The sequence below is a fragment of the Coregonus clupeaformis genome, chromosome 35 (assembly GCF_020615455.1).
Source record: "Coregonus clupeaformis isolate EN_2021a chromosome 35, ASM2061545v1, whole genome shotgun sequence".
Classification (NCBI taxonomy): domain Eukaryota; kingdom Metazoa; phylum Chordata; class Actinopteri; order Salmoniformes; family Salmonidae; genus Coregonus; species Coregonus clupeaformis.
In genome coordinates, this window is record NC_059226.1 from 31346977 (window position 1) to 31360789 (window position 13813).

Below are 13813 nucleotides of genomic sequence, written 5' to 3' on the forward strand. Positions count from 1 at the left end.
TATCTCCCAGTGAGTTACTGTAGGAGAGATACAACCCCATATCTCCCAGTGTGTTACTGTAGGAGAGATACAACCCCATATCTCCCAGTGAGTTACTGTAGGAGAGATACAACCCCATATCTCCCAGTGTGTTACTGTAGGAGAGATACAACCCCATATCTCCCAGTGAGTTACTGTAGGAGAGATACAACCCCATATCTCCCAGTGAGTTACTGTAGCAGAGATACAACCCCATATCTCCCAGTGTGTTACTGTAGGAGAGATACAACCCCATATCTCCCTGTGTGTTACTGTAGGAGAGATACAACCCCATATCTCCCAGTGAGTTACTGTAGGAGAGATACAACCCCATATCTCCCAGTGTGTTACTGTAGGAGAGATACAACCCCATATCTCCCAGTGAGTTACTGTAGGAGAGATACAACCCCATATCTCCCAGTGAGTTACTATAGGAGAGCTACAACCCAGTGAGTTACTGTAGGAGAGATACAACCCCATATCTCCCAGTTAGTTACTGTAGGAGAGATACAACCCCATATCTCCCAGTGTGTTACTGTAGGAGAGATACAACCCCATATCTCCCAGTGTGTTACTTTAGGAGAGATACAACCCCATATCTCCCAGTGTGATACTGTAGGAGAGATACAACCCCATATCTCCCAGTGAGTTACTGTAGCAGAGATACAACCCCATATCTCCCAGTGTGTTACTGTAGGAGAGATACAACCCCATATCTCCCAGTGAGTTACTGTAGGAGAGCTACAACCCCATATCTCCCAGTGAGTTACTGTAGGAGAGATACAACCACATATCTCCCAGTGTGTTACTATAGGAGAGCTACAACCCAGTGAGTTACTGTAGGAGAGATACAACCCCATATCTCCCAGTTAGTTACTGTAGGAGAGATACAACCCCATATCTCCCAGTGTGTTACTGTAGGAGAGATAAAAACCCATATCTCCCAGTGTGTTACTGTAGGAGGGATACAACCCCATATCTCCCAGTGAGTTACTGTAGAAGGGATACAACCCCATATCTCCCAGTGAGTTACTGTAGCAGAGATACAACCCCATATCTCCCAGTGTGTTACTGTAGGAGAGATACAACCCCATATCTCCCAGTGAGTTACTGTAGGAGAGCTACAACCCCATATCTCCCAGTGAGTTACTGTAGGAGAGATACAACCACATATCTCCCAGTGTGTTACTGTAGGAGAGATACAACCCCATATCTCCCAGTGAGTTACTGTAGGAGTGCTACAACCCCATATCTCCCAGTGAGTTACTGTAGGAGAGATACAACCCCATATCTCCCAGTGAGTTACTGTAGGAGAGATACAACCACATATCTCCCAGTGTGTTACTGTAGGAGAGCTACAACCCCATATCTCCCAGTGAGTTTCTGTAGGAGAGATACAACCCAATATCTCCCAGTGAGTTACTGTAGGAGAGATACAACCCAATATCTCCCAGTGAGTTACTGTAGGAGAGCTACTTACTCCCTTGCAGATGACGACGGCCTCTTTAGACATGGACTTGGGGTAGGACACGTTGTGCTCCATGATGGACTGGAACAACTCATCTTCATCCTCTCCATCGAACGGCGGCTTCAGGGAAACAACACACACAAGGTATTCACTGATACAGTTGACAACCAAAATGTACATACAAGTGAGGGTCCACATTTTACTGCAATTTGCTTACTGAAGGTCCACATTTGTAGCAACATGGTTATAGCGGATTAGATATGAAAACAAGTTTACTGTACATACTTATGGTATACTTAAAGTATATCTTGAAAAAGGACACATAGCCAAAGAAACGTGACCAACCATGTCTCTTGTCAATCCCCTTGTCTTTGTGATCTTAAACAGTGTGATACCACAGCTTCGTGTGCAGGGTACAAAGAGGGACCGGACTAGCCACCACTCTGAGGTGGAATAAAACAGAGGACAGGAGGGCACTGAGCCCTAAAAACCCAGCAGCCACTCAGAACTAACATATGGATCTCATTTCTCCCTGATGTGTGTGTGTGTGAGTTCCTTTAATGTTCCTCTGTGTAGTCTTTCACCTGTCATAGAAATCATTGTTGTACAGTGGGTTCATATCGGCAATAGATGCCAGAGATATTTCTCTACTGATTAATCTGTTTAGATTGTCCCATCAGAATGCAATGAGGTGCTTTTCCCTGTTATTGAGTGCTACTGTGACAACAACGCCAAGGTTGTGGGTTCAATTCCAACAGGAGACATACTGTATGGTATCACACTTGGCAGACTGAGTCTGTGGATGTCAAAAGGTTGCTACAAGTCTCTATGTATGACTATGGGTTACATTTGACATTTTTGTCAATTAGCAGACACTGTTATCCAGGGTTGCTGGGTGGAACTAACAGTACAGTGAATACATGTTATTATAAACGTCCCCAGACAGAATTGAACCCATGACGCTGGTGTTGCTAGCTCCACAATCTTACCAACTGAGCTACACAGGACTATAATCAGGACCTACATCAATACATGGATGACCTAACCATGTAGGGGAAACTGCAGTGTCCATAGTACATGGGTGAGGTTTACAATTTCACCCCTTCGGTTGAGTTGAAGTGCTCAGTTCTCTGTGCTAATTAAGGGTACTGTCTTGTGTTAGATTTAACGGAGGGAAATTACAGCAAAATGTCAAGATGACTTCCACTCAGCAGACAAGAGGCGTATCAAAGCACTACACCATTGCCGTTGCCAGGCAACAGAAGTGGTAACAACGTGGAGTTTTCAGAAGTGTTCGGTAAGGACTACTGATTATAGCTACTATATACTATATAGCCTCGTTATTGTTCTTTTATTGTGTTACTTATTTTATTTAGTAAATCTTTTCTTAACTCTTATTTCTTGAACTGCATTGTTGGTTAAGGGCTCGTAAGTAAGCATTTCACAGTAAGGTCTACACCTGTTGTATTCGGCGCATGTGACAAATAAAAATGGATTTGATTTGATTTGTGTGTGGTTGTGTGTGTAAGTGTGTGTGTATGTGTGTGTGTGTGTGTGTGTGTGTGTGTGTGTAGTTTGTGAGTGGTAATGACTCTGATTGTGTGTATGTGTGTGCGTGCATATGTGTGGTAATCATCTCATCTTTAATTAACAGAATAATGGGGCCTTAAGAATCCCGTAAGCCATTTGGAGAGACCTTTACAAACTGTCCTGTGAGTGTGCATGCCTGCATGCGTGTGTGTGCGTGTCCTGAGGTTTAGATTAGTTAAATACACCATATTGTCTGCAAGTGGCATCCACAGGTATTCATAAAGGACACCAATCAAGGACACCAATGTACTGTATGTCTCTGAAGAAAAGGTGTCATAAGAGGTGCAGTATGGTGAACCCCTGCTACAGCCACAGTGTTATGGTGCCAATCTTTCCATTCCTTTGGGATTCAGGCGTGAAGATATCCCCATACATATAGGCTAGTAGGATCCATACATATAGAGTAGCAGGATCCACACATATAGGCTAGTAGGCTCATACATATAGGCTAGTAGGATCCATACATATAGGCTAGTAGGCTCATACATATAGGCTAGTAGGATCCATACATATAGGCTAGTAGGCTCATACATATTGGCTAGTAGGATCCATACATATAGGCTAGTAGGCTCATACATATAGGCTAGTAGGATCCATACATATAGGCTAGTAGGATCCATACAACAGATGCTGTGGAATATGGACTCAGCATAACATGAGGCCACATTTGATCTATTGAACAATAGACCTCCATCTGACAAATATCCTACTGCACGTACCTGTCCTGCTAGCATCTCATAGAGGAGAACACCATAAGCCCACCAGTCCACTGATTTCCCATAGGGCTGATATGCAATGATCTGTCAGGAGAGAGGAGAGAGGAGAGAAAGGTTTAGAGAGCCACATTACAGTAATAATATACTGCTGGAAGCCCAACACAAACACACCCACTATTCCATTGTGGGAACAGCACGTGGGAACCACTGCAACACATGTGAATTTCATATTTACCCAGGTTTGCTCTGCCTACAATGCCAGTCAAGGACAGTTACTCTGCTCTGAGCTGCAGTAACAGCAGTAGCAGCACATAGCATGGTTCTCTTCAAAACTTCCACCGCACCACCCAGCATTATTACAGTGGGCTATGTATATCTGCCATAACAAAGGACTATTTTCCTACCATCCAATTTACCAGCCCACATGTCCACCCACACACATTGTACAGAAATACACAGACGCACTTGCGCTCGCACACACACATGCACACTCGGATGCATAAACAAGCATGCACACACATGCACACGCATACGGACACACACACACACACACACACACACACACACACACACACACACACAAACACACAGCTAAATTGTAACTGAGCTGTGATGGCCTTTGCCACAGACGTGAAATGAGATTCAATTCTCACATGTAGTGAGGGATAAAACACAACACGTGCAGAAATTAGGAAAGAACATTCTGTTCTTGTGTAAGGTGGTCTGGGGAGGAAGCTGCTGCAGCTAGTCAATTGTCAATATCACTGTTTTGTATTTCACTGAGTGGGAGGAGGAGAGGAGAAGAGAAGAGAAGAGAAGAGAAGAGAAGAGAAGAGAAGAGAAGAGAAGAGAAGAGAAGAGAAGAGAAGAGAAGAGAAGAGAAGAGAAGAGAAGAGAAGAGAGAGAGGAGAGGAGAGGAGAGAGAGGAGAGGAGAGGAGAGGAGAGGAGAGGAGAGGAGAGGAGAGGAGAGGAGAGGAGAGGAGAGGAGAGGAGAGGAGAGGAGAGGAGAGGAGAGGAGAGGGAATAATATAAAAATATAAAAAATAAAAGAAAGGAGAGGAGAGGAGAGGAACGGCATACTGCTATCTCTATGAGGCTATAACCAACTCCTGTCACCCCCTCAAGCAGACAAGACAGGAAGCAGCTCTAACACCTGTCACCCCCTCAAGCAGACAAGACAGGAAGCAGCTCTATCACCTGTCACCCACTTAAGCAGACAAGACAGGAAGCAGCTCTACCACCTGCCACCCCCTCATGCAGACAAGACAGGAAGCAGCTCTACCACCTGTCACCCCCTTAAGCAGACAAGACAGGAAGCAGCTCTACCCCCTGTCACCCCCTTAAGCAGACAAGACAGGAAGCAGCTCTACCACCTGCCACCCACTCATGCAGACAAGACAGGAAGCAGCTCTACCACCTGTCACCCCCTCAAGCAGACAAGACAGGAAGCAGCTCTACCACCTGTCACCCCCTTAAGCAGACAAGACAGGAAGCAGCTCTACCACCTGTCACCCCCTCAAGCAGACAAGACAGGAAGCAAATCTACCACCTGTCACCCCCTCAAGCAGACAAGACAGGAAGCAAATCTACCACCTGTCACCCCCTCAAGCAGACAAGACAGGAAGCAGCTCTAACACCTGTCACCCCCTTAAGCAGACAAGACAGGAAGCAGCTCTATCACCTGTCACCCCCTTAAGCAGACAAGACAGGAAGCAGCTCTACCACCTGCCACCCCCTCATGCAGACAAGACAGGAAGCAGCTCTACCACCTGTCACCCCCTTAAGCAGACAAGACAGGAAGCAGCTCTACCCCCTGTCACCCCCTTAAGCAGACAAGACAGGAAGCAGCTCTACCACCTGCCACCCCCTCATGCAGACAAGACAGGAAGCAGCTCTACCACCTGCCACCCCCTCATGCAGACAAGACAGGAAGCAGCTCTACCACCTGTCACCCCCTTAAGCAGACAAGACAGGAAGCAGCTCTACCCCCTGTCACCCCCTTAAGCAGACAAGACAGGAAGCAGCTCTACCACCTGCCACCCCCTCATGCAGACAAGACAGGAAGCAGCTCTACCACCTGTCACCCCCTCAAGCAGACAAGACAGGAAGCAAATCTACCACCTGTCACCCCCTCAAGCAGACAAGACAGGAAGCAGCTCTAACACCTGTCACCCCCTTAAGCAGACAAGACAGGAAGCAGCTCTACCACCTGTCACCCCCTTAAGCAGACAAGACAGGAAGCAGCTCTACCACCTGTCACCCCCTTAAGCAGACAAGACAGGAAGCAGCTCTACCACCTGTCACCCCCTCAAGCAGACAAGACAGGAAGCAAATCTACCACCTGTCACCCCCTCAAGCAGACAAGACAGGAAGCAGCTCTACCACCTGTCACCCCCTCAAGCAGACAAGACAGGAAGCAGCTCTACCACCTGTCACCCCCTCTAGCAGACAAGACAGGAAGCAGTTTTACCGCCAAACACAGGGACATGTCTGAGCATGTGCTGTATGGGCATCCATTCCTCGTCACGGTAACGAGAAGTGACAGGTCTATAATGTCACTCCAGGTCCTTCTCCGAGCCTCAGGCTCAGAATTAAATAGAACACTATTTATATTATATTGCATCTCTATGGCCTGAGGAACAACATGGTCCTATTATAGCCGTGTAAGAGGACAGACTACTGAGGGACTTGAGGCTTGAATACACTGAGACAACATGACCATTATATTCTTCTCTGTTGCCTTTAGATATACTGTAGATTTCAATATAGACAACAACAAACTGTCTGTTTGTATGCTCTGACGATGGTCATAACTGAATGAAAGCTTAGTCAAAACACTGAAATTGTATCTGATTTAAGTGTGCGGATACTTTTTTTACTTGGATATAGACAACAACAAAAGAAAAGTAGGTCTGAAAAGCGCTCAGATTCAAAATCCATTCATTAAATAGACACCTCAACCTCAGGTCCACCCACCATGGGAAACCCAGAGATAGAAACAGGGCTATCCCCACCTCCTACTTTTGGGTTGCTACGGTCCCTCATGAGTCACTACAGACAGAGAGGCAGGAGCAGACACATACACACACTCTCTCACACACACACACACACACACACACACAGCAGTCTCTCCCACTCAGTCTCTCCCACAGTCTCTCCCCTCAGACTGTCCCCGCCAGTCTCTCCAACTCAGTCTCTCCCCTCAGTCTCTCCCCGCCAGTCTCTCCCACTCAGTCTCTCCCACTCAGTCTCTCCCACTCAGTCTCTCCCACTCAGTCTCTCCCACTCAGTCTCTCCCACTCAGTCTCTCCCACTCAGTCTCGCACCCTCAGTCTCTCCCACTCAGTCTCTACCGCTCCCACAGTCGTCCACAGTCTCTCACTCAGTCGCTCCCACTCAGTCTCTCCCACTCAGTCTCTCCCACTCAGTCTCTCCCACTCAGTCTCTCCCACTCAGTCGCTCCCACTCAGTCGCTCCCACTCAGTCGCTCCCACTCAGTCTCTCCCACTCAGTCTCTCCCACTCAGTCTCGCACCCTCAGTCTCTCCCACTTAGTCTCGACCCCTCAGTCTCTCCCCCTCAGTCTCTCCCCATCATTCTCTCTCCATCAGTCTCTCACCAGTCTCTTCCCCTCAGTCTCTCCCCTCAGACTCTCCCCCTCAGTCTCTCCACACAGACTCTTCCCTTCAGTCTCTCCCATCAGTCTCTCTCCCCAGTCTCTCCCCCCAGTCTCTCCCCCTCAGTCTCTCCCCCCAGTCTATCCCCTTAGTCTCTCCCACTCAGTCTCTCCCACTCAGTCTCTCCCACAGTCTCTCCCCTCAGACTCTCCCCGCCAGTCTCTCCCACTCAGTCTCTCCCACTCAGTCTTGCACCCTTAGTCTCTCCCACTTAGTCTCGACCCCTCAGTCTCTCCCCCTCAGTCTCTCCCCATCATTCTCTCTCCCTCAGTCTCTCCCCAGTCTCTTCCCCTCAGTCTCTCCCCTCAGACTCTCCCCCTCAGTATCTTCCCCTCAGTCTCTCCCCCTCAGTCTCTCCCTACAGTCTCTCCCCCCAGTCTATCCCCTCAGACTCTCCACCCCAGTCTCTCCCATCAGTCTCTCTCCCCAGTCTCTCCCCCCAGTCTCTCCCCCTCAGTCTCTCCCCCCAGTCTCTCCCCCCAGTCTATCCCCCCAGACTCTCCCCCCCAGTCTCTCCCACTCAGTCTCTCCCACAGTCTCTCCCCTCAGACTCTCCCCGCCAGTCTCTCCCACTCAGTCTCTCCCCTCAGTCTCTCCCCTCAGTCTCTCCCACTCAGTCTCTCCCACTTAGTCTCGACCCCTCAGTCTCTCCCCCTCAGTCTCTCCCCTCAGTCTCTCTCCCCAGTCTCTCTCCCCAGTCTCTCCCCTCAGTCCCCCCTCCCACCCCCCTTCCCCCTGGTCCTCACCTCTGGGGCGATATAGTCGGGGGTACCACAGAAGGTGCGTGTGACCATGCCTTCATACATGTTCTCTTTACACATGCCAAAGTCTGCTATCTTAATGTGGCCCTCAGAGTCCAGCATCACGTTGTCCAGTTTGAGGTCCCTGTGATAGAGAGGGATCAAAGAGAGGGAGAGAAAGAGCAAGGAGACAGAAACAGAGAGAATGAGAGAGGGAGACGGAGAGGGGGAGAGGAAGCGAGAGAGGGGGTGAGGTGGAGAGAGAGAGAGGGAGCGAGAGTGAAAGAGAGCGAGAGAGAGAGAGAGAGAGAGAGAGAGAGAGAGAGAGAGAGAGAGAGAGAGAGAGAGAGAGAGAGAGAGAGAGAGAGAGAGAGAGAGAGAGAGAGAGAGAGAGAGAGAGAGAGAGAGAGAGAGAGAGAGAGAGAGAGAGAGAGAGAGAGAGAGAGAGAGACGTTTGACAGTTTAATTGTATGTCAGCTGTCATTTGATTACGGAGCTGGCGTGTTGTTGACTGAATTATTACTGTGTGTTCTTTCTTTTTTGTTGCATTACAACCTGTAATTTAAATGGATTTTATATTTAGATTTCATGTAATGGACATACACAAAATAGTCCAAATTGGTGAAGTGAAATGAAAAAAATAACTTTTTTCAAAAAATGCAAAACAATTAATAACGGAAAAGTGGTGCGTGCATATGTATTCACCCCCTTTGCTATGAAATAAGATCTGGTGCAACCAATTACCTTCAGAAGTCACATAATTAGTTAAATAAAGTCCCCCTGTGTGCAATCTAAGTGTCACATGATCTGTCACATGATCTCAGTATATATACACCTGTTCTGAAAGGTCCCAGAGTCTGCAACACCACTAAGCAAGGGGCACCACCAAGCAAGCAGCACCATGAAGACCAAGGAGCTCTCCAAACAGGTCAGGGACAAAGTTGTGGAGAAGTACAGATCAGGGTTGGGTTATAAATATATATGTGAAACTTTGAACATCCCACGGAGCACCATTAAATCCATTATAAAAAAATTGAAAGAATATGGCACCACAACAAACCTGCCAAGAGAGGGCCGCCCACCAAACTCACGGACCAGGCAAGGAGGGCATTAATCAGAGGCAACAAAGAGACCAAAGATAACCCTGAAGGAGCTGCAAAGCTCCACAGCGGAGATTGGAGTATCTATCCATAGGACCACTTTAAGCCGTACACTCCACAGAGCTGGGCTTTACGGAAGAGTGGCCAGAAAAAAGCCATTGCTTAAAGAGAAAAATAAGCAAACACGTTTGGTGTTCACCAAAAGGCATGTGGGAGACTCCCCAAACATATGGAAGAAGGTACTCTGGTCAGATGAGACTAAAATTGAGCTTTTTGGCCATCAAGGAAAACACTATGTCTGGTGCAAACCCAACACCTCTCATCACCCCGAGAACACCATCCCCACAGTGAAGCATGGTGGTGGCAGCATCATGCTGTGGTGATGTTTTTCATCGGCAGGGACTGGGAAACTGGTCAGAATTGAAGGAATGATGGATGGCGCTAAATACAGGGAGATTCTTGAGGGAAACCTGTTTCAGTCTTCCAGAGATTTCAAATAAAATTAAATTAAATTTTATTGGCCACATGCGCTGAATACAACAGGTGCAGACATTACAGTGAAATGCTTACTTACAGCCCTTAACCAACAGTGCATTTATTTTTAATAAAAAAGTAGAATAAAACAACAAAAAGTGTTGAGAAAAAAAGAGCAGAAGTAAAATAAAATAACAGTAGGGAGGCTATATATACAGGGGGGTACCGGTGCAGAGTCAATGTGCGGGGGCACCGGCTAGTTGAGGTAGTTGAAGTAATATGTACATGTGGGTAGAGTTAAAGTGACTATGCATAAATAATTAACAGAGTAGCAGCAGCGTAAAAAGATGGGGTGGGGGGGCAGTGCAAATAGTCCGGGTAGCCATGATTAGCTATTCAGGAGTCTTATGGTTTGGGGGTAGAAGCTGTTGAGAAGTCTTTTGGACCTAGACTTGGCACTCCGGTACCGCTTGCCATGCGGTAGCAGAGAGAACAGTCTATGACTAGGGTGGCTGGTCTTTGACAATTTTGAGGGCCTTCCTCTGACACCGCCTGGTATAGAGGTCCTGGATGGCAGGAAGCTTGGCCCCAGTGATGTACTGGGCCGTACGCACTACCCTCTGTAGTGCCTTGTGGTCGGAGGCCAAGCAGTTGCCATACCAGGCGGTGATGCAACCAGTCAGGATGCTCTAGATGGTGCAGCTGTATAATTTTTTGAGGATCTGAGGACCCATGCCAAATCTTTTCAGTCTCCTGAGGGGGAATAGGCTTTGAGACTGGGACGGAGGTTCACCTTCCAGTAGGACAATGACCATAAGCATACTGCTAAAGCAACACTTGAGTGGTTTAAGGGGAAACATTTAAATGTCTTGGAATGGCCTAGTCAAAGCCCAGACCTCAATCCAATTGAGAATCTGTGGTATGACTTAAAGATTGCTGTACACCAGCGGAACCCATCCAATTTGAAGGAGCTGGAGCAGTTTTGCCTTGAAGAATTGGCAAAAATCCCAGTGGCTAGATGTGCCAAGCTTATAGAGATATACCCCAACAGAACATTGGGGGGGGTGAATAGTTATGCACGCTCAAGTTTTCTGTTTTCTTGTCTTATTTCTTGTTTGTTTCACCCCCAAAAATATTTTGCATCTTCTAAGTGGTAGGCATGTTGTGTAAATCAAATGATATAACCCCCAACAAATCCATTTTAATTCCAGGTTGTAAGGCAACAAAATAGGAAAAATGCCAAGGGGGGTGAATAATTTCACAAACCACTGTATTTTGCCTTAAATGATCCTGTTTATCTGTCCTCAACACACATTCAACACACTAAAACACTACAACAGACGGAATCATTCTTTGGCCTCTAATCACCTATGCTCCTACAGCAGCCGCCTCCACTTTTCCTTTTACCCTTCCATCGCTTCTACCTTCCTTTCTAGCATCTGTCTGCTCCTTTGCCTGTTCATTTGCTTTCACTGTCCTTTAGCCCTGTGTTTTATATCACTGTCCTTTAGCCCTGTGTTTTATATCACTGTCCTTTAGCCCTGTGTTTTATATCACTGTCCTTTAGCCCTGTGTTTTATATCACTGTCCTTTAGCCCTGTGTTTTATATCACTGTCCTTTAGCCCTGTGTTTTATATCACTGTCCTTTAGCCCTGTGTTTTATATCACTGTCCTTTAGCCCTGTGTTTTATATCACTGTCCTTTAGCCCTGTGTTTTATATCACTGTCCTTTAGCCCTGTGTTTTATATCACTGTCCTTTAGCCCTGTGTTTTATATCACTGTCCTTTAGCCCTGTGTTTTATATCACTGTCCTTTAGCCCTGTGTTTTATATCACTGTCCTTTAGCCCTGTGTTTTATATCACTGTCCTTTAGCCCTGTGTTTTATATCACTGTCCTTTAGCCCTGTGTTTTATATCACTGTCCTTTAGCCCTGTGTTTTATATCACTGTCCTTTAGCCCTGTGTTTTATATCACTGTCCTTTAGCCCTGTGTTTTATATCACTGTCCTTTAGCCCTGTGTTTTATATCACTGTCCTTTAGCCCTGTGTTTTATATCACTGTCCTTTAGCCCTGTGTTTTATATCACTGTCCTTTAGCCCTGTGTTTTATATCACTGTCCTTTAGCCCTGTGTTTTATATCACTGTCCTTTAGCCCTGTGTTTTATATCACTGTCCTTTAGCCCTGTGTTTTATATCACTGTCCTTTAGCCCTGTGTTTTATATCACTGTCCTTTAGCCCTGTGTTTTATATCACTGTCCTTTAGCCCTGTGTTTTATATCACTGTCCTTTAGCCCTGTGTTTTATATCACTGTCCTTTAGCCCTGTGTTTTATATCACTGTCCTTTAGCCCTGTGTTTTATATCACTGTCCTTTAGCCCTGTGTTTTATATCACTGTCCTTTAGCCCTGTGTTTTATATCACTGTCCTTTAGCCCTGTGTTTTATATCACTGTCCTTTAGCCCTGTGTTTTATATCACTGTCCTTTAGCCCTGTGTTTTATATCACTGTCCTTTAGCCCTGTGTTTTATATCACTGTCCTTTAGCCCTGTGTTTTATATCACTGTCCTTTAGCCCTGTGTTTTATATCACTGTCCTTTAGCCCTGTGTTTTATATCACTGTCCTTTAGCCCTGTGTTTTATATCACTGTCCTTTAGCCCTGTGTTTTATATCACTGTCCTTTAGCCCTGTGTTTTATATCACTGTCCTTTAGCCCTGTGTTTTATATCACTGTCCTTTAGCCCTGTGTTTTATATCACTGTCCTTTAGCCCTGTGTTAATCTACCACTATCTGCTGTTGGAGCGTCAGAACACTAAACGGAGAAATGGAGCGATGGAGGAATGTGCTGAATGGAAATGACTTTTCAGCTGGAGTCCTCACAGAGGACGTGTTGACCTCAGCCTCTCTCATTCCACTCTTTCTTTCTCTTGTCGTTTTTCTCTTTAAAGGAGTGATTAATGTGAGATGAATGCTGCAGTCCTCTGGGCATCCAGACGCCACAGCAACACTGAGTACTGACAGAACCACAATGATGGAGATAAAACAGATCTCTCTCTTTCTCTATCTGTCTCTCTATCTCTCTCTTTCAACCTCACTCATTCCATACCTCTATCTTCCTCCCACTTTACATCTCTTTCTTTCCTCCATCTTCATAACCAATTCTCTCTTACTATTGCTTTTCTCTCCATTCTCTAACTCTTTCCCTGTAGCCTACAGTATGGTCCATGTACAGTATCTATGTATATCTCAGCCTTGGCTCTTCCTTTCTCTCTTTCTTGATCTTTCCTGTACTTCTCCTTCTTTTATCTCACTCACTCTACAATGAGGCTTTCAGCCTATATTTACACAACCTTCTAAGCTAACCTTTTCAGCATGCAGATATAATTAAGATACAGTTATTATAAACAAGCCACGCAAAGTGACGGCTCATTTCTCAGCTTTCGCAAAAAGCAATTACTCCCCGTGCCACAACAGTTTCTCAAGAGCACTTCAGCTGTCCCTGATGTGTTTTGTTCCCAAGAGTATTTCAGTCTGGGACTAATTTCTACATAACACCTGATAACGAAATCACCCAAACCAGTGTAGAGGTGAAAATGGTTACCCCAGGGAGACTTGTGTCCTTCATTCCCACCCACCTGTATACAACACCCTTTCTGTGCAGGAAGAACAGGCCCACAGCGATCTCTGCAGCATAGAACCTGCAATGGCAACAACATGATCACTTAGTAACATGGACAAACATGTAAATATGTGAAAAAGTGTGATGATTGTTCAAAACATGTACACTACCGGTCAAAAGTTTTAGAACACCTACTCATTCAAGGGTTTTTATTTACTTGTACCATTTTCTATATTGTAGAATAATAGTGAAGACATCAAAACTATGAAATAACACATATGGAATCATGTAGTAACCAAAAAAGTGTTAAACAAATAAACAAATATTTTATATTTTAGATTCTTCAAAGTAGCCTTGATGACAGCTTTGCACACTCTTGGCATTCTCGCAACCAGCTTCACCTGGAAT

The 13813-nt window shown here is 45.9% G+C and overlaps 1 protein-coding gene across 1 annotated transcript in view; it reads right to left on the reverse strand.

Annotated features, from left to right (window-relative positions):
- LOC121551465 (protein kinase C alpha type-like) overlaps positions 1-13813 on the reverse strand; it is a 207497-nt gene that overhangs the window by 9504 nt on the left and 184180 nt on the right. Inside the window, exons 12-15 of the mRNA XM_045211001.1 lie at positions 13422-13484; positions 8216-8354; positions 3796-3876; positions 1499-1606 (exon numbers count right to left, since the gene is read on the reverse strand). Coding sequence (XP_045066936.1) covers positions 1499-1606; positions 3796-3876; positions 8216-8354; positions 13422-13484 — 391 coding nt within the window. The remainder of the gene's footprint in view (positions 1-1498; positions 1607-3795; positions 3877-8215; positions 8355-13421; positions 13485-13813) is intronic.